The 20,594-nt window shown below is 53.2% G+C and overlaps 1 protein-coding gene across 1 annotated transcript in view; it reads right to left on the reverse strand.

The window, feature by feature from the left end:
• Positions 1-203: 203 nt before the first annotated feature.
• The window catches only part of CDC42BPG (CDC42 binding protein kinase gamma), a 43,807-nt gene continuing 23,416 nt past the window's right edge, over positions 204-20,594 (reverse strand). The window contains exons 20-37 of the mRNA XM_038764695.1: positions 20,082-20,170; positions 18,359-18,411; positions 17,966-18,061; positions 14,572-14,622; positions 14,354-14,465; positions 13,997-14,130; positions 13,572-13,711; positions 13,344-13,425; positions 12,273-12,489; positions 11,520-11,582; positions 9,774-10,364; positions 8,204-8,301; positions 7,351-7,435; positions 3,149-3,269; positions 1,222-1,339; positions 805-928; positions 621-706; positions 204-348 (exon numbers count right to left, since the gene is read on the reverse strand). Of these exons, the coding sequence (XP_038620623.1) occupies positions 292-348; positions 621-706; positions 805-928; positions 1,222-1,339; positions 3,149-3,269; positions 7,351-7,435; positions 8,204-8,301; positions 9,774-10,364; positions 11,520-11,582; positions 12,273-12,489; positions 13,344-13,425; positions 13,572-13,711; positions 13,997-14,130; positions 14,354-14,465; positions 14,572-14,622; positions 17,966-18,061; positions 18,359-18,411; positions 20,082-20,170 (2,317 nt within the window). The 3' untranslated portion in view covers positions 204-291. The remainder of the gene's footprint in view (positions 349-620; positions 707-804; positions 929-1,221; positions 1,340-3,148; positions 3,270-7,350; positions 7,436-8,203; positions 8,302-9,773; positions 10,365-11,519; positions 11,583-12,272; positions 12,490-13,343; positions 13,426-13,571; positions 13,712-13,996; positions 14,131-14,353; positions 14,466-14,571; positions 14,623-17,965; positions 18,062-18,358; positions 18,412-20,081; positions 20,171-20,594) is intronic.

The following is a 20,594-nucleotide window of genomic DNA, read 5'->3' on the forward strand; positions in this document are numbered from 1 at the left end:
TCGGAGTGGGTCCCCGGGCCTGCCCCAGCCCCCCTGGACGGTTCAAACCATGCAATGGCTTCTGGAGGAAACAGGGTTCTCATCCTCTCTGGCTCCTAGGCCTCCTGGCAGCACCAGCCTGGCCAGCTCTTCTAGAAGGGGGCCTGGTGACCTCACGCCACACTGACCAGCAGGGGATGGTCTAGCCGCCCCCCCCCCCCCCCCCCAATGGGGTCTCTCGAAGGCCAGGCCAGAACGGGGGTTTGGGATCCTCCCTGGGGTGGGGGCGCAGGCCCCCCACGGGGGGCGGCATCAGGGGGAGCTCTCAGAGACGGGGACCGGCGGCAGGCTCCTCGGTCGCTCGGAGATCTGCGGGGAGGAACGGGGTGGTCGGTGAGGGGGGCAGCGGGGAGCCCCGCCTGTCACAATGGACGGGTACCTCCTGACATTTAGGCAGCCGGGAGGGTGGCGGAGATCAGAGCCCCCAGCAGCGGGCAGGGATGGGGAAAAAGCTGGGGAGACCTGTGATGGCCTCAGCATGAAGATATGTGTGGTAACCCTGGATCCGGGGGGGGCGGTGAGGGGAGGTGGTCCCTTCCCTCCCCCTGCCCAGGCCAGCCCAGCCCCCTCGGCTCTCTCACCTGGCTCAACGAAGCCACCGGGGTCAGGGGGTCCTGAGGGCAGGACATGGACTCACTGGAGAGGGAGGTTCTGGGTTTGCATTTCGCTGGCCGGAGAGAAGGGCAGAGAGACCCGGTCACCACCCAGAGCCCTGGAGCAGAAGTGGGGGGCTCTGAGGGGTCGGGTGGATGTCCAGGTCCTTACCAATGTCCGCCTCCCCAGCGAGGAACTCACTCCCCATGGACACCGGACGTCTGGGTGCCTCGGAGAAGCTGTGGGGCCTGGTCAGGATGGGACCCGGGGCTCCGCGGGTCTTCGTCTCGGCGGACTGCAACCGGGTGTTGGACCACACTTAGCGATCGGGTCCCCCGGGGCTTAGCCCACCCGGGGGGCAGAGGGACAGGGGCTCAGAATGCCTCAGTCCCTGCCCTCAGGGACACCCACTCCGCCAGAAGCCGGCCTCCCGTCTGCATTGTGCTTTGCGGGGGCTGAGGGCAAGGGGGGTCGGTCCATGCTCCGGCCCGTGGGCGTGTGAGTGTGAGTGTATGGGTGGGTGCCCTCCCGGGACCCTGGCTGCCCTCCCCAGTGGGTGTGGGCGGGCCCTAGGGCTCTGGTTCTCACCGAAGCCTGGTCCTTAGTGGGCGTCCGGCCGTCCCCGGGGCCCATGTGCACCAGGTGGTTGAAATTGGTGGGAAGGGAGATGAATTTGGAGCGCACGTAGGGGTCTTTCAGCATCTCCCTGGAAGGGAATGACAAGTGGGGGAGAGACAAAGAAGGTCGTCACCCACACCCCCCGGTGGCCCCACCCCTTCCGATGGTTCATTCATTCACTCAAACGTATTAATTGAGCGCTTACTGTGTGCAAAGCACTGTACTCAACGCTTGGGAGAGTACAATATAAAAACAAAAAGACACCTTCCTGCCCACAATGAGCTCACAGTCTAGGTTCAGGGGTTCCCAAGCCCACCTATGCCCACCCTACAACCTTCCCGGGGAATTGGCTCAGCTCCCAGGCGGCAGGGAGGATCTCGTTCGCCCGGCCCCATCATTCACTCAATTGTATTTATTGAGCGCTTACTGTGTGCAGAGCACTGTACTAAGCACTTGGGAAGTACAAGTTGGCAACATATAGAGAAGGTCCCTACCCAACAGCGGTCCCAGCTGGCTAATAATAATAATAATTATGGTACTTGTTAAGGGCTGACTATGTGTCAAACACTGTTCTAAGTGCTGGGGTAGACACCATTCATTCATTCATTCAATCATATTTATTAATAATAATAATAACGATGGCATTTATTAAGCACTTACTATGTGAAATCACTGTTCTAAGCGCTGGGGAGGTTACAAGGTGATCAGATTTGTCCCACGGGGGGCTCACAGTCTTCATCCCCATTTTACAGATGAGGTAACTGAGGCCCAGAGAAGTTAAGTGACTTGCCCAAAGTCACAAAGCTGACAATTGGCGGAACCGGGATTCGAACCCATGAACTCTGACTCTAAAGCCCATGCTCTTTCCACTGAGCCACGCTGCTTCCACATTGCTTATTGAGCACTTACTGTGTGCAGAGCACTGTACTAAGCACTTGGGAAGTACAAGTCGGCAACATATAGGGACGGTCCCTACCCAACAATGGGCTCACAGTCTATTCAATCATTCATTCAATCATATTTATTGAGCGCTTACTGTGTGCAAAGCACTGTATTAAGTGCTTGGACAGTACAATTTGGCCACAGATACAGACAATTCCTACTGTTAAATCGAGCTGGACACAGTCCCTGTCCCACATGGGGCTTACACTAGAACAGTGCTTGGCACATAGTAAGTGCTTAACAAATACCATCATTGTTGCTATAATACCGACTTTACAGCTAATAATAATAATAATAATGGCATTTATTGAGCGCTTACTATGTGCAAAGCACTGTTCTAAGTACTGGGGAGGTTACAAGGTGATCGGGTTGTCCCACGGAGGGCTCACAGTCTTAATCCCCTTCTAACAGATGAGGGAACTGAGGCCCAGAGAAGTGAAGTGACTTGCCCAAAGTCCCACAGCTGACAATTGGCAGAGCCGGGATTTGAACCCCTGACCTCTGACTCCAAAGCCTGGGCTCTTTCCACTGAGCCACGCTGCTTCCTGTCAGAGAGAAGCAGCGTGGCTCAGTGGAAAGAGTACGGGCGCTGGAGTTAGAGGTCAGGGGTTCAAATCCCGGCTCCGCCACTTAGCTGTGTGACTTTGGGCAAGTCACTTAACTTCTCTGGGCCTCAGTTACCTCATCTGGAAAATGGGGATTAAGACTGTGAGCCCCCCGTGGGACAACCTGATCACCCTGTAACCTCCCCAGCGCTTAGAACAGTGCTTTGCACATAGTAAGCGCTTAATAAATGCCATCATTATTATTATTATTATTATAGAAGCGAAGCGACTTGCCCAAGGTCACACGGCAGACACGTGGCGGAGCCGGGATTAGAACACAGGCCCTCGTGACTCCAGGCCCGGGCTCTAGCCACTGAGCGTCGCTGCTTCTGCAGGCCCGGCCGGCCTACCTGCGCTGCTGCTGCCTCTGCTCCTCCGAGACGCGGAAGGAGAAGCGCCGTTTGCTCTTCGTGCGCAGCAGTTGACGTCGGCTGTTGTCCGTCAGGTCCGGGATGTCAAACTCGTCCTTCTCTGCGGGGCGGGAGTCGGGGTGGACCGCCATGGCATCAGACCCGCGGTGTGGACGCATCCCCTTATCCCAGGCACCAGAACCAGCCCCAGGTGTGGACGCATCCCACTTCAACTCCGGCGTCGGGCCACCCTCCCAACCTCGCAGGGCCACCGGGGCAGTGCCCTGGGCCACTGGCACACGAGCAGAATCTCAGGTACCAGGGCAAGGTAACCAGATGATATTTACCTTCCAACTATGAGGTCCTGGAATATTGAATCTGAGGTAGAGTAATGTCTTGAAATACAGCCCCTCTAGACTCTAAGCTCATTGTGGGCAGGGAACGCGTCTACCAATGCATGGGGGAGCGTGATATAAGTCAGTCAGTGGCATTTATTAGACTGTGAGCCCACTGTTGGGTAGGGACTGTCTCTATATGTTGCCAACTTGTACTTCCCAAGCGCTTAGTACAGTGCTCTGCACACAGTAAGCGCTCAATAAATACGATTGATTGATTGAGCACTTACTACGTACAGAGCACTCTACTAAGCACTTAGGAGTGTACAACACACCACAATCAGCAAACACTTTCTCTGCCCGTGACGAGCTTACAGTGCAGTACCGTGCTAGGCACAAAGTAGGCTCTTAACAAATACCAAATTATGACTAGTATTAGACACTTTCCCTGCCCACGGTGAGCTTACAGTCTAGAGGAGGAGACGGACGTTATCCTAACCTTTACACCCTACCTCCATCTTCTCTTTCTCACCCCCGACCTCTGGAACACCCTCCCTCCTCGTATCTGACAGACGACTACTCTCCCCTTATTGAAACCCCATCTCCTCCCCATCCCCCCCGCCTTATCTCCTTCCCCTCCCTACACCACCTGTAAATATCTCTGTACAGATTTATTACTCTATTTTACTTGTAAAATAGACTTCCCAGCGCTTAGAACAGTGCTTTGTACATAGTAAGCACTTAATAAATGCCATTATTATTATTATTATTATTGTGCATATTTACTATTCTATTCATTTTATTTTGTTCCTATGTTTTGTTTTGTTGTCTGTCTCCCCCTTCTAGACTGTGAGCCCACTGCTGGGTAGGGACCGTCTCTGTATGTTGCCGACTTGTACTTCCCAAGCGCTTAGTACAGTGCTCTGCACACAGTAAGCGCTCAATAAATACGATTGAATGAATGAATGAACAATAATCATGGTATTTGTTAAGCACTTACTATGTGCCAAGCACTCTTCTAACCACGGGGATTGATTCAAGATAATCAGGTTGGACACAGTCCCTGGCCCATGTGGGGCTCACATTCTCATCCCCATTTTATCGATGAGGTAACTGAGGCCATATATATTTATATATGCTTGTACATATTTATTACTCTATTTATTTATTTATTTTATTTTACTTGCACATATCTATTCTATTTATTTTATTTTGTTAGTATGTTTGGTTTTGTTCTCTGTCTCCCCCTTTTAGACTGTGAGCCCACTGTTGGGTAGGGACTGTCTCTCTATGTTGCCAACTTGGACTTCCCAAGCGCTTAGTACAGTGCTCTGCACACAGTAAGCACTCAATAAATACTATTGATGATGAAGTGACTTGCCCAAGGACACACAGGAGACGCGTGGCGGAGCCGGGAATAGAACCCACGTCATCTGACTCCCGGGCTGGTACTCTTTCCACTAGACTATGCTGTTTCCCAAGCCACAAACCACAGAGGCAGAGGGCTATCCCAAGAATCAGCAACTGACCATTCCTGCTCCCACTTTGCTTGCCGGCGCTGCTCTCGGGACAGTGTAGAGGATGCTCCCTTTGGGGGATTTTAGTTTCATCATTGAGATCTGGGGATGGGGGGTCCTGGTGACATTGTTAGAGCCCCCAGTGGGCATGGTAACCTCGGTGTGGGCAGGGATTGTCTCTCTTTATTGCCAAATTGTACTTTCCAAGTGCTTAATACAGTGCTCTGCACACTGTAAGTGCTCAATAATAATAATAATAATGATGGCATTTATTAAGCGCTTACTACGTGCAAAGCACTGTTCTAAGCACTGGGGAGTTTACAAGGTGATCAGGTTGTCCCATGGGAGGCTCACATGGGGATTTCTTAAGCCCGGTGTGGGCAGCGATTGTCTCTATTGCCGAATTGTACTTTCCAAGCGCTTAGTACAGCGCTCTGCACACAGTAAGCGCTCAATAAGTACGATTGAATGAATCGTATGAATGAATGAAGAGCAGTTGTTCTCCCCCCACCCCACTTAGACTTTGAGCCGTGTGGGGCAGGGGCTGATTTATAATAATAATAATGATGATGGCATTTATTAAGCGCTTGCTATGTGCAAAGCACCGTTCTAAGCCCTGGGGAGGTTACAAGGTTATCAGGTTGTCCCATGGGAGGCTCACAGTCTTAATCCCCATTTTACAGATGTGGTAAATGAGGTACAGAGAAGTGAAGTGACTTGCCCAAAGTCACACAGCTGACCAGTGGCGGAGCTGGGATTTGAACCCATGACCTCTGACTCCAGAGCCCGGACTCTTTCCTCTGAGCCACGCTGGTTTTCTACATATCTACCCCAATGGTTAGCACAGTTTATTTCTTGAGGAGGTGAGGGAGAAAACAAAAGAAGCTGGCGGGGGAATTGAGACAGATCTGTATTCTTTGAGCATGTGATAGCCACCCTACCCACTCTGTGATCTTTGGACACTTGATAGTCTCCCCTCCTCCAACCCCACAGTACTTAAGGTATGTATCTTTAAATTATATATTACTAATTTATTCCTGTTGTCTGTCTGTCTCCCCCTCCAGACTATAAACTTCTTTTGGGCAGGGAACGTGACTGCTAATTCTGCTGTCTTAAACTCTCTCAAGTGTTTAGTAATAATAATAATAATAATTTTGGTATTTGTTAAGCGCTTACTATGTGCCAAGCACTGTTCTAAGCACTGGGGGAGATACAAGGTAATCAGGTTGTCCCACATGGGGTTCACAGTCTTAATCCCCATTTTACAGATGAGGTGCTCTGCGTATAGTAAATGCTTAATAAATACCACTAATTCATAGCTGTAATCTATTTATATTAATGCCTGTCTCCCCTTCTAATAATAATAATAATGTTGTTATTTGTTAAGCGCTTAGTATGTGCAAAGCACTGTTCTAAGCGCTGGGGGGAATACAAGGAGATGAGGTTGTCCCATGTGGGGCTCGCAGTCTTAATCCCCATTTTACAGATGAGGGAACTGAGGCACAGAGAAGTGAAGTGACTTGTCCAAGGTCACACAGCAGACATGTCGGGGAGGTGGGATTCCAACCCATGACCTGTGGCTCCCAAGCCCACGCTCTTTCCACTGAGCCACGCTGCTTCTAGACTGTAACTCCTTGAGGGCAGGGATCGGTTTCGGATTCTAGTCTCTGCACTGCCACTTGTCTGCTATGTGACTTTGGGCAATTCATTTCGCTTTTCAGAGCCTCAGTTTCCTCATCTGTAAAATGGGGATTAAGATGGTGGGAAAGGGACTGTGTCCAACCCAATTTGCCTGTACCCACCCCAGCACTTAGTGGCTTTAGTGGAAAGAGCCCGGGCTTGGGAGTCAGAGGACGTGGGTTCTAATCCCGCCTTCACCACCTGTCATTCATTCATTCAATCAATTTATTGAGTGCTTACTGTGTGCAGACACTGTACTAAGCGCTTGGAAAGTACAATTCGGCAACAGATAGAGACAATCCCTACCCAACAACGGGCTCACTTGTCTGCTGTGTGACCTTGGGCAAGCCACTTCACTTCTCTGTGCCTCAGTTCCCTCATCTGTAAAATGGCGATTAAGACTGTGAGCCCCACTTGGGACAACCCGATGGCCTTGTATCTACCCTAGTGCTTAGAACAAGGCTTGGCACACAGTAAGTGCTTAACAAATACCCTATTATTATTATCTTTACAGTGCCTGGCACATAGTAAGCGCTGAACAAATACCACAATGGTTATTATTAAGTGCTTAGTACAGTGCTCTGCACACAGTAAGTGCTCAATAAATACATCTGACTGATTGATTGATCCTGGGGAGAAGGATCCACCCAGGTCCAAAATCCCCACGCACCGGCCAGTCTGTTCCTGAGGTAGGTCAATCGGATTTTCTCGGAGCCGTAGAGGCACAGGGAGCCTTCGGGGTTCAGGGGCCGCACCTGTCCAAAGAGAGGCGCGGATGGGTCCGGATGGGACCGGACTGGTCTGGACGGGACCGGACAGGACTGGACTGGTCTGGATGGGACCGGATTGGACCAAATTGGTAAGGATAGGACCGGACGGGACTGGACTGGTCTGGATGGGACCAGACCGGTCAGGACGGGATCGGATGGGACTACACTGGTCTGGATGGGACCGGATGGGACCGGAGTGATCAGGACGGGACCGGATGGGACCGGACTGGTCTGGACGGGACTGGGTGGGACTATGCTGGTCTGGACGGGACCAGATGGGACTACACTGGTCTGGATGGGACCGGATTGGACCAGAGTGGTCAGGACGGGACCAGACGGGAACGGACTGGTCTGGATGGGACCGGATGGGACTGGACTGGTCAGGACAGGATCGGACCGGATGGGACTGGACTGGTCTGGATGGGACCGGAGGGGACTGGACTGGTCTGGATGGGACCAGATGGGACTGGACTGGTCAGAATGGGACCGGACAGGACTGGACCAGATGGGACCGGACTGGTCAGGACGGGACTGGATGGGACTGGATTGGTCAGGATGGGACCGGATGAGATTGGACCAGTCTGGACGGAACTGGATGGGACAGGACCGGACTGGTCGGGACTGGACCAGTCTGGATGGGACTGGATGGGACCGGACGGGACTGGACCGGTCTGAACGGAACTGGACGGAACAGGACCGGTCTGGATGGGACTGGACTGTACTGGACGGGGCCTGGTGGTCCCATCTCCTTACCTTCTTGAGTGGCACGGACTGGACCCACTCGGCTTTCCTCACGTCAAACACGTCAATCGCGTTCTCACTGAACACCGTCAGGTACGGAGTCGTGTACCCTGGAGGAGGAAGGGGACAAGGAGGGAGGGAGACCGAAACAAAGCGTGGCTTAGGGGAAAGAGCGCAGACCTGGGAGCCACAGGTTGTGGGTTCTAATCCTGGCTCCCCCGCTGGCCTGCTGTGTGACCTTGGGCAAGCCACTTCACTTCTCTGTGCCTCAGTTCCCTCATCTGGAAACTGGGAATGAAGCCTGTGAGCCCCTGGTGACCTTGTATCTCCCCCAGCACTTAGAACAGTGCTTGGAACATAGTAAGCGCTGAATGAATACCGTCATTATAACTAGTTAGTATTATTATTATTAGGGAGGGGGAGGGAGCTGTCCTCGAGCCCCACCCCATCACCACGAGATGGAGAAACCGAGCCCCCGTCCCTCCACCCTGTGGCTCACTCTAGGCCTCACCCCCACCCTCACCAATCCGTATAGGCCCCGATGCTCATCCTAATAATAATAATAATAATAATGATGATGATATTTGTTAAGTGCTTCCTATGTGCCGAGCACTGTTCTAAGCGCTGGGGGAGAAACAAGGAGATATCCCCCTTTTACAGATGAGGGAACTGAGGCACAGAGAAGCAAAGTGACTTGCCCAAGGTCACACAGAAGACAAGTGGCGGAGCCGGGATTAGAACCCATGACCTCTGACTCCCAAGCCCAGTCTCTTTCCACCAAGCCACGCTGCTTCTCCTAATAATAATGATGGTATTTGTTAAAGCGCTATGTGCCAAGCACTGTTCTAAACTGTTCTAAACATTCTCCCCCTTCTAGACTGTTCTCCCCCTTCTAGACTGTGAGCCAGCTGTTGGGTAGGGACTGCCTCTATATGTTGCCAACTTGTACTTCCCAAGCGCTTAGTACAGTGCTCTGCACACAGTGAGCACTCAATAAATACGCTTGAATGAATGAATGAATGAATGAATGAATGAATGAATGGGGGAGATACAAGGTAATCAAGTTGTCCCATGTGGGGCTCACAGTCTTCATCCCCATTTTCCAGGTGAGGTCACTGAGGCCCAGAGAAGTGAAGTGACTTGTCCAAGGTCACACAGACCTTAGGGAAGCAGCATGGCTCAGTGGAAAGAGCACGGGCTTTGGAGTCCGAGGTCATGGGTTCGAATCTCGACTCCACCACATGTCTGCTGTGTGACCTTGGGTAAGTCACTTAACTTCTCCGAGCCTCAGTTACCTCACCTGCAAAATGGGGATTAAGACTGTGAGCCCCACGTAGGACAACTTGATCACCTTGTATCCCCCCCAGTGCTTAGAACAGTGCTCTGCACATAGTAAGCACTTAACAAATGCCATTATTATTATTATTATAGGTGGCAGAGCCGGGATTAGAACCCACGACCTCTGACACCCAAGCCTGGGCTCTTTCCACGAAGCCACACTGCTCCTAGATTTCACCCCAGCCACCTCCCCTGGCCCTTGGCCCGGGGTCCGGAGGCCCAGGGTCCGGGGTTCGAGTCTCACCCCAGCCACAGGGGGCGGCGGGCCAGAGCAGCTCCCGCGGTCGGGACTTCCTGCCGCTGGCGTCCACGTAGACCCCGGCAGCGGCGAAGAGGAGCAGGAACTCACTGAGGCTGAGCTCCAGCACGCCCAGCGCCTCGCACGGCCCGGCGCCCCGCAGCTCCTCGGCCGTGCCCAGGGCCAGGGGTGCCGCCTCGTTGAGCAGCGGGTGCAGGGCGAAGGCCCCGGCCGCCCCCACGCACACGCGGTCGCCCAGCAGGCCCAGGCTCTGCACGGGCGCGGAGGCCTGCAGCTCGCGGATGCGCCGGTGCCGGGGTCCCGGCCCGGGCCCGGGGCTCAGCTGGAAGCACAGCACCTGCCTCTTGACGCCCAGGCAGAGCACGGGCGTGCTGGCCTGCAGGATCAGCCCTGCCGCCAATGCCAGGCAGCCGCGGGACTCGGGGATCTTGATGCCCGCCGCCTCGCCACTTTCCAGCTCGCCCAGCGGGAAGAGGCGGATGCTGGGCCCGCGGCCGCACAGCACGGCCAGGAGCCCGGCCGGAGGGCACACCGCCAGACGTTGGACACGCTTACAGTCCCCCACCTGGAAGATATCTGGGGAGGGGGACGGGGGGCAGGGGGTCACCCTCATCATCATCAATCGTATTTATTGAGCGCTTACTATGTGCAGAGCACCGTACTAAGCGCTTGGGAAGTCCAAATTGGCAACATATAGAGACAGTCCCTACCCAACAGTGGGCTCACAGTCTAAAAGGGGGGAGACAGAGAACAAAACCAAACATACTAACAAAATAAAATAAATAGAATAGATATGTACAAGGAAAATAAATAAATAAATAAATAGAGTAATAAATATGTACAAACATATATACATATATACAGGTGCTGTGGGGAAGGGCTCCGCGCCCCACCCCAGACAGTCCCTACCGCCTCCCGCTCCAGTCACCTCTTCCTGGTGTTTTGGTCTGTCTCCACCCTTCTAGACTGTGAGCCCGTTGTTGGGTAGAGACTGTCTCTATCTCTTGCCCAATTGTGCTTTCCAAGTGCTTAGTCCAGTGCTCTGCACACAGGAAGCGCTCAGTAAATACGATTGAATGAATGTTCTCGCCTGTCCCGCCGTCAACCCCTGGCCCATGTCCTCCCCCTGGCCTGGAATGCCTCCGCACATCCGCCAAGCTAACTTTCTTCCTCCCTTCAAAACCCTACTGAGAGCTCACCTCCTCCAGGAGGCCTTCCCACACTGAGCCCCCTTTTTCCTCTCCTCCTCCCCACCCCCCGCCCTACCTCCTTCCCCTCCCCACAGTAATCAATCAATCGTATTTATTGAGCGCTTACTGTGTGCAGAGCACTGTACTAAGCGCTTGGGAAGTACAAGTTGGCAACATGTTGGCAAAAGTACCTGTATATATGTTTGTACAGATTTATTACTCTATTTATTCTACTTGTACATATTTACTATTCTATTTATTTTGTTATGGAAGTGCATCTAGCTTTATTTCTATTTGTTCTGATGACACCTGTCCACAAGTTTTGTTTTGTTGCCTGTCTCCCCCTTCTAGACTGTGAGCCCGTTGTTGGGTAGGGACCGTCTCTATACGTTGCCGACTTGTACTTCCCAAGCGCTTAGTACAGTGCTCTGCACATAGTAAGCGCTCAATAAATACGATTGAATGAATGAATGAATGGATGAGTGAATGAATGGTGGCTCCCTCGGTCCTCCCGGCCCCTGGCGTTCTGGCCTCCCCTCACCGTTACTGCGGAGGTGGATGACGAAGAGGCCCTCTTCCGTGCCCAGCGCCAGGCGCTCCCGGTCTGAAAAAGGAGGGAAGGAAGCCCGGAGCTGAGGGTCTGCACCATGCCACGCCGGGGGCACCCGCTGCCCTCGAGGCCCAGGCCTCCTCCTACCAACCCATTAGTAGTAGCAGCAATAATAATGATGGCATTTGTTAAGCACCCACTATGTGCCAAGCAGTGTTTGAAGCGCTGGGGTAATAATAATAATAATAATGGCATTTGTTAAGCGCTTACTATGTGCAAAGCACTGTTCTAAGCGCTGGGGGGATACAAGGTGATCAGGTTGTCCCACATGGGGCTCACAGTCTTAATCCTCATTTTCCAGATGAGGTAACTGAGGCTCAGAGAAGTGAAGTGACTTGCCCAAGGTCCCACAGCAGGCGTGTGGCAGAGTGGGATTCGAACCCATGACCTCTGACTCCAAAGCCCGGGCTCTTTCCACTGAGCCACGCTGCTTCAAAGTGATCAGGTTGTCCCACGTGGGGCTCACAGCCTCGATCCCCATTTTACAGATGAGGTCACGGAGGCCAAGTGACTTCGACCAGAGTCGCACAGCTGACAGGTGGCGGAGCCGGGATTCGAACCCACGACCTCTGGCTCCCAAGCCCGTGCTCTGCCAGGATGCTGCCCCTTAAGCAGCCACCCCCTCCCCATTGCCTCCCGCCAGACGAGGATGCATCGCCCCCGCCACCCGCCCCCGGGCCTCACCGACAACGGCGGCACAGAGGGTGTGGGAGAGAAGGGGCAGCCCGTTGTCGTAGGCCTCCTTGAGGGTGTAGATGGGCAGGGGCCGGGGGCGGGTGTCTAGCAGGAGGCGTTGCAGCTCCCCGAGCACCTGAAGCCAGCGGCCCCGCTCCTCCTCGCTCTCGGCCAGCAGCAGGACCGAGCACAGGGTGGGCGGCACCGTCAGCTGGGAAGCCGTCACCTGGGGGAGGCGAGGGTCCGAGGGTCGGCCTGGGGGCCATGGGGGGCCTGGCACCTTGCCCGGGCACCGTTCGGGTGGCTCCGACCCGCCCGGCCGAGTCACGGCTCCTTGGCCCCAAGCGCGATTCGAGGTCCGGGCGCTGGGCTGAGGGCCGACTGCCCAGACAGTTGTCAATCATAATAACTGTGGTATTTGTTAAGCGCTTACTATGCGCCAAGCACCGCTCTAAGCACTGGGATACATACAGGGTAATCAGGTCGGACACCTGATTCCCCCTTCTAGACTGTGAGCCCGCTGTTGGGTAGGGACCGCCTCTATATGTTGCCAACTTGGACTTCCCAAGCGCTTAGTACAGTGCTCTGCACACAGTAAGTGCTCAATAAATACAATTGATTGATTAACCTCCATTGAATGAATGAATGAATGACACAGTCCCTCGTCCCACCTGGGGCTCACAGTCTTAATCTCCATTTTACAGATGAGGCACAGACAAATTAAGTGACTTGCCCAAGGTCACCCCGCAGACGTGTGGCGGAGCAGGGATTAGAACCCATGTCCTCTGACGTCTAGGCCCGTGCTCTTTCCATTAGGCCTCACTGCCTCTCTAGGCCACGCTGGGCTGTTGGCGTGACAGTTCACACCAACGGTCCGGAGTGGGCCCGGCTGGCCCTGGGGCCAGCTCCCCTCTTCCCCCCACCCACCGCACGGTCTAGCAACGCCTACCCTGGGAGGCGGGCAGCGGGTGGGTAATTCCCAGTGTGGATGGAGGGTCCACAGCGAAGACAGGGGACTGCCTATTCTGAGACGTTCCTGCCCCCAACCCCCTCCGGGGCCCCTAGGATGCCACCACTCACGCGGAAGATGCAGGGCAGCTCTCGAGTTTGGGCGTGGATGACATCAGAGGCCAGGACAGGGGTCGCTGAGAACTGGGGGTCCCTAGTGCCCAAAGAGCAGGGGTCAGTGATGCCCCCACATTGTGCCCTGGAGTGGCACCCCCCCCCCCCAAGGCCTGCCCCTACCCCAGAGGAGCTCCCCCCACCCAGTCCTCCTCCAGGACCAGTTATATTCAGCTCAATACCCACCTCAAATCCAGCACTTGTGCCAGCGCGTGGCTCGCTGGGGGGACCCGGGCGTCGGGGGCATCGTAAAGCAGGAGGCGGAAATCGCTGAGGGTGGCGAACATCCTCTGCCAGCCCCGGCGGACTCCCGAGGGGCGGGGTACCTAGGTCGGCCCAGGTCACGTCACGGGTGGCAAAGGGGAACCGGGCCTCCGTCCTGCGATGCTCTATCCGCACCCCGGGGCCTAGATGCCTGCCCTCAGATCTCTTCCCCCCAAGTCCCAGCCACCCACCCCACAACTTCAGCCCTATCTTCTGGGGCCCAATCACCTCCCCGCCCCGCCAGCTCTCCCCCTCAAGTCCTGGCCCCCAAAACTCCAGCTCTACCCACCGGAGTCCAGTTGCCCTCTCCCCCAGGCCCCAGATACCCAACCCCCAGTCCAACTCACCGACAGATACCCCTCATAGGCCGTGCCAATGCCCGTTTCGGGGTTCACCCCCAGGACGGTGCGGAGCAGCTCCTGAGGCACAGGGCAGGGAGGTGCCAGAGGGGCACATGCCACGTGGCAAAAATAGCCACACGCTGGGAGCGGGTAGAGAGGCAGGTGGCAGTGAGGTCCGGGGGCAGAGGCCCAGCCGGGTGGAGGCAGGGACGCGGGAAGGGAGTCGCCTAATGAGGGAGGGCCCTGGGTGCCGGTCGCTGGGAGGGGAAGGGAGGAGAGTGGGTGAGGGTCTCCGGGTCAGAGGAGTCCCAGCGGGAAGTAGACGGGGTGGGCAGCAGGGGTGGGATGGGGGAATCCTCTCACCCTCACAGTACAGCCCCTGGCAGCTGAGCCCCAGCATGAGGGCGGTGCAATAGAGGCATTTGTTGGGTGACGGGAAAGTCCGGGGACGCAAGGAGTGGATTCCGGGCTGGGCCTGAAGGGAAGAGGAAAGGTTGGTATCCCTGAACGTCCCCACCCCAGCCTGACCCTTCCCCACGGTCCAGCCGCCCGCTGACCCACCTGCCCATTGGGGCCGTTACCTTGGTGGGGGAGCCGTCCCCGGGGACTGAAGAGGGACGCGGGAAGACCATCTGCAGTCCAAGAAATAGAACAAGAAACTGACATCTCGTCTTCCATTTCCTTCTACCTAAAGGCCATCTCTACTTAGATTAAGACTGTGAGCCCGACGTGGGACAACTTGATCACCTTGTATCCCCCCAGCTTTGCACATAGTAAGCGCTTAACAAACACCATCATAAATAATAATAATAATAATAATAATAATGGCATTTATTAAGCGCTTACTATGTGCGAAGCACTGTTCTAAGTGCTGGGGGGATACAAGGTGATCAGGTTGTCACACGTGGGGCTCACAGACTTAGTCCCCATTTTACAGATGAGGTAACTGAGGCACAGAGAAGTTAAGTGACTTGCCCAAAGTCACATAGCTGATAATTGGCGGAGCCAGGATTTGAACTCATGACCACTGACTCCAAAGCCCGTGCTCTTTCCACTGAGCCATGCTGCTTCTTCATTATTATTATTACTATTATGTCCCACCGACACCCCAAACTTAACAAGGCCAAAACAGAACTCCTCATCTTCCCGCCCAAACCTTCCCCTCCCCTTGTTTATCATTATATTGCACTCTCCCAAATGCCTTTTACAGTGCTCGGAACACAGTAAGCGCTCAATAAATAGAATCGAATGAATGATCGAATTTCCCATCACCGTAGATAACATCACCATCCTCCAAACAAGCCCGCCACCGTGGCATTATCTTCAACTCATCTTTCTCATTTAACCTGCATGTTTAGTCTGTCATAAAATCCTGTCAGTTCTACCTCCACAACATCTCTAGAACCCTCCCCTTCTTCTCCAGCCAGACTTCTGCCACGCTTGTCCAAGCACTTGTCAACCTCGACTTCTACATCAGCTTCCTCGCTGACCTCCCTGCCTTCAGTCTCTTCCCCTCTCCACTTCATTCTGCTGGCCAGATCATTTTTCTAAAAAAAAAGTCATTCTGCACCTGTCTCCCCATTCCTCCAAAATCTCCAGTGGTTGCCTATGCACCTTCTCAAACAGGAACTCCCTTATTAATAATGATGGCATTTGTTAAGCACTTACTTATGTTCAAAGCACTGTTCTAAGCGCTGTAGGGGGGGATACCAGGTGATCAGGTTGTCCCACATGGGGCTCACAGTCTTAATCCCCATTTTCCAGATGGGGTCACTGAGGCCCAGAGAAGGTAAGTGACTTGCCCAAAGTCACACAACAGACAAGTGGAGGAGCCGGGATTCAAACCCATGACCTCAGACTCCCAAACTCGTACTCTTTCCACTGAGCCACACTGCTTTAAGGCACTCAGCTTGCCCCCTCCTACCTCATTTCACTGACCAGCCTGCACCCTGCACTCCTGTAACACCAACCAACTCACTGTGCCTCATTCTCGTCTCACTCACTGACCTTCCTTATCTGACAGACCATATCCCCATCTGTTTTTTTAAAAAATTTTATGATATTATATGTGTCTATCACTCTTCTAAACACTGGGGTAAATACAAGATAATCAGGGTGGACACAGTCCTTGTCTCACAGAGGGTTCAAGGTCTAAAATTGGAGGGAAGAGGATTTTTAGACTGTGAGCCCACTGTTGGGTAGGGACTGTCTCTATATGTTGCCAACTTGTACTTCCCAAGCGCTTAGTCCAGTGCTCTGCACACAGTAAGCGCTCAATAAATACGATTGATTGATTGATTGATTGATTGATTTAATCCCCATTTTACAGATGAAGTGAAGCATAGAGACGTTCAGTGACTTGCCCAGGGTAGCACAGCAGACAAGTGGCAGAGCTGGGATTAGAACTCGGGTCCTCTGGCTCCCAAGCCCATGTTCTTTCCACTAGGCTAGACCGCTTCTCAAGGCTCTGATAAAAATTATACCCCTTCCAAGAATAATAATAATGATAGCATTTGTTAAGCGCTTACTATGTGAAAAAGCACTGTTCTAAGCGCTGGGGAGATACAAGGTGATCAGGTTGTCCGACAGGGGGCCTCACAGTCTTAATCCCCATTTTACAGATGAGGGAACTGAGGCTCAGAGAAGTTAAGTGACTTGCCCAAGGTTACACAGCAGACATGTGGTGGATCCGGGATTCGAACCCATGACCTCTGACTCCAAAGCCCAGGCTCTTTCCACTGAGCCACGCTGCTTCTCAAGAAGCTTTTCCTGACACACCTCGCTTTTCCCCACCCTATTTACCCTCCCCATTGCGTCGCCTATGTTCTTGGAACTGTATCCTTCAGGCATTTTAATTCCCGTCTACACAGCACACACATCTTTTTCTTTTCTACTGCTTCCCCTATCTGTAATTTATTTTAATGTTGGTCTTCCCCTCTAGACTATAAGCTTCTTAAAAATAAGGAGTAAGTAAAAAGTTACATGGCTCAGTGGAAAGAGCCCAGGCTTGGGAGTCAGAGGTTGTGGGTTCTAATCCCAGCTCTGCCACATGTCTGCTATGTGACCTTGGGCAAGTCACTTCACTTCTCTGTGCCTCAGTTACCTCATCTGTAAAATGAGGACCAAGCCTGGGGGCCCCATGTGGGACGGGGACTGCGTCCAAACTGACTACCTTGTATCAGCGCTTAGAACAGCAGAAGCAGCGTGGCTCAGTGGAAAGAGCCCGGGCTTTGGAGTCAGAGGTCAGGGGTTCAAATCCCGGCTCCCGCCACTTGTCAGCTGTGTGACCTTGGGCAAGTCACTTAACTTCTCTGAGCCTCGGTTACCTCATCTGTAAAATGGGGATTAAGACTGTGAGCCCCACGTGGGACAACTTGGTCACCTTGTATCCAGCGCTTAGAACAGTGCTCTGCACACAGTAAGTGCTTAACAAATGCCATCATTATTATTATTATTATTATCACCTTGTATCCCCCCCAGCACTTAGAACAGTGTTCTGCACATAGTAAGCGCTTAAAAAATGCCATTATTATTATTTGCACATAGTAAGTGCTTAATAAATGCCATTATTATTATTATATCTACCCCAATGCCTAGAATCATGCTTGATACACAATAAGCGCTTAACGAATGCCACAATTATTAGTCATCTACCCACCCTATTGTATCGTACTCTCCCAAATGGTTAGTACCACGCCTTGCGCATTGTAACACTCAAACATCATTGATAGATTGATTGATTGGATGGGATTTTTTTTAATAGAATTTGTTAAGCGCTTACTGTGTGCCCGGCACTGTGCTAAGTGCTGGGGTAGATAAAAGGTAATCAGGATGAACGCAGTCCCTGTCCCACAAAGGGCTCACAGCCTTAATCCCCATTTTCCAGGTGAGGCAACTGAGGCAGCCCCTGGGTTAGGGCTGAGGTCAAGTTCTGAGGGGGGGCAGGGTCAGGGGTCAGCGGGGCAGACACCTCACCCCGGTCCGCATACTGCGACGCCCCTCTGGCCGCAGCTCGGCTTCGCCCCCCGATCTGCGGTTCTCCTGGGGGTCCGAGGACCTGGAGGGATCCTTCTGTTGGGGGGGATCGGATGGGAAGATGGTGAAGTGAGGACCTCCCTCCCCACAGACCCATGAAGGGCATGATGCGCTTAGAACAGTGCTTTGCACATAGTAAGCGCTTAATAAATGCCATCATTATTGGGCCCCACAGACCCATGAAGGGCATGATGCGCTCAGAACAGTGCTCTGCACATAGTAAGCGCTTAATAAATGCCATCATTATCATTATGATGATGATGGGAAGGGCCAGACCTCACCCCGCTCCAGACCCAACCGCCTCCTGACCCCAGCCGTCGGGGACGGACTCACCTCAGGGCTCCTCAAGGGCAGGAAGGGGATCAGGGAACTCTGAGGCTTGGAGTCTGGAAAGAGCAGAGAGAAGGGATCAGCGAGGGGCCGGCCGAGGCTGGGTTCCCAAGGGGCGGGGGGCGGGGGGATCCTGAAATCCTTTGGAAGTGGGGGAGCTAGTGGGGGGAGCTGAGGGAAGGACCTAAAAAGGGAGCTGAGGGAGAGAGCTGGGGGGTGGGAGGGCTGTGGGAGAAAGCTGAGGGGAGAGCTAGACATGGGGAGACGAGGGGGGATCTGTGGGACGGTGAGCTAGAGTGGGGGCTGTTGGAGGGAGCTGAGGGAGAAAGCTAGACGGGAGGCAAGGAGAATTCTGGCCCAGACTCTACTGTGCCCGCCCAAACATTTAGTACAGTGCTCCGCACACTATAAGTGCTCAATAAATACCACCGATTGTTTACTGCCCTATGTCCCTTTGGGGAACCCCGGATGGGGTGTGGTGCAGTCCCTACTGAGAGCTCACCTCCTTCTGCAGGCCTTCTCAAACTGAGTCCCCTTTTTCCTCTCCTCCTCCCCATCCCCCCCGCCCTACCTCCTTCCCCTCCCCACAGCACCTGTATATATGTTTGTACAGATTTATTACTCTATTTATTTTACTTGTACATATTTACTATTCCATTTATTTTGTTAACAATCATCATCATCATCAGTCGGATTTATTGAGCGCTTACTGTGTGCAGAGCACTGTACTAAGCGCTTGGGAAGTACAAATTGGCAACAATGTGCATTTAGCTTTAATTCTATTTGTTCTGACGGCTTGACACTTGTCCACATGTTTTGTTTTGTTGTCCGTCTCCCCCTTCTAATAATAATAATAATGATGATGGCATTTATTAAGCACTTACTACATGCAAAGCACTGTTCTAAGTGCTGGGGAAGTTACAAGGTGATCGGGGTGTCCCACATGGGGCTCACAGTCTTAATCCCCATTTTCCAGATGAGGTAACTGAGGCTCACAGAAGTTAAGTGACGTGCCCAAAGTCACACAGCTGACAGTTGGCGGAGCCGGGATTTGAACCCATGCCTTCTGACTCCAAAGCCCGTGCTCTTTCCATTGAGCCACGCTGCTTCTCCAGACTGTGAGCCCGTTGTTGGGTAGGGACCGTCTCTATCTGTTGCCTCTATCTCCCTTCAAGGCCCTACTGAGAGCTCACCTCCTCCAGGAGGCCTTCCCAGACTGAGCCCCTTCCTTCCTCTCCCCCTTGTCCCCCTCTCCATCCCACCATCTTACCTCCTTCCCTTCCCCACAGCACCTGTATATATGTATATATGTTTGTACATATTTATTACTCTATTTATTTATTTTACTTGTACATATCTATTCTATTTATTTTATTTTCTTAGTATGTTTGGTTTTGTTCTCTGTCTCCCCCTTCTAGACTGTGAGCCCCCTGTTGGGTAGGGACTGTCTCTATATGTTGCCAATTTGTACTTCCCAAGCGCTTAGTACAGTGCTCTGCACATAGTAAGCGCTCAATAAATACGATTGATGATGATGATGATGATGTTGCCGACTTGTCCCTCCCAAGTGCTTAGTCCAGTGCTCTGCACGCGGTAAGTGCTCAATAAATACGATTGAATGAATGAATGCAGGGGACTGCACCTATTGGCACGGGAGCTGAGTGTGATGCTCGGGGTCCCAGCTGCCTTCAGAAAGCCCACGGCACAGAGCCCCACCAACGCTCACCTCCAGTACCCCGTGTCTTCATCTCCTCCTTCAGCTTGCTCAGCTCCTGCTGGAGAACCTGGTTCTGCCGCTCCACCTCCTGCAGGTGGCTGGGGAGACCGGAGAAACCGAGGGAGACAGGCAAGAGAGACAGAAGGGAGACCCGAGAGGGAGGACAGCTCACTATGGGGAACCCAAGAAGTCTAAAACCCTAGTAGGAAACCCCCGTCCACCCTGGGGATGTCCCCCACCTTGACAGAGTCTGCCTCTCTATCTCGTCCCCAACGCCAACATCCGTCCCCCTCTTCTGTTCCCCCAACTCCACCGTGTCCGTCCCTTTTTGACCTATTAGATATAGCGCAGGAGTCAGAAGGACCTGGGTTCTAATCCCTGCTCCGCCACTTGTCAATCAATCAATCAATCGTAATTATTGAGTGCTTACTGTGTGCAGAGCACTGAACTAAGCGCTTGGGAAGTACAAGTTGGCAACATATAGAGACGGTCCCTACCCAACAGTGGGCTCACAGTCTAGAA

This window comes from Tachyglossus aculeatus, chromosome 22, assembly GCF_015852505.1.
Source record: "Tachyglossus aculeatus isolate mTacAcu1 chromosome 22, mTacAcu1.pri, whole genome shotgun sequence".
Lineage (NCBI taxonomy): Eukaryota > Metazoa > Chordata > Mammalia > Monotremata > Tachyglossidae > Tachyglossus > Tachyglossus aculeatus.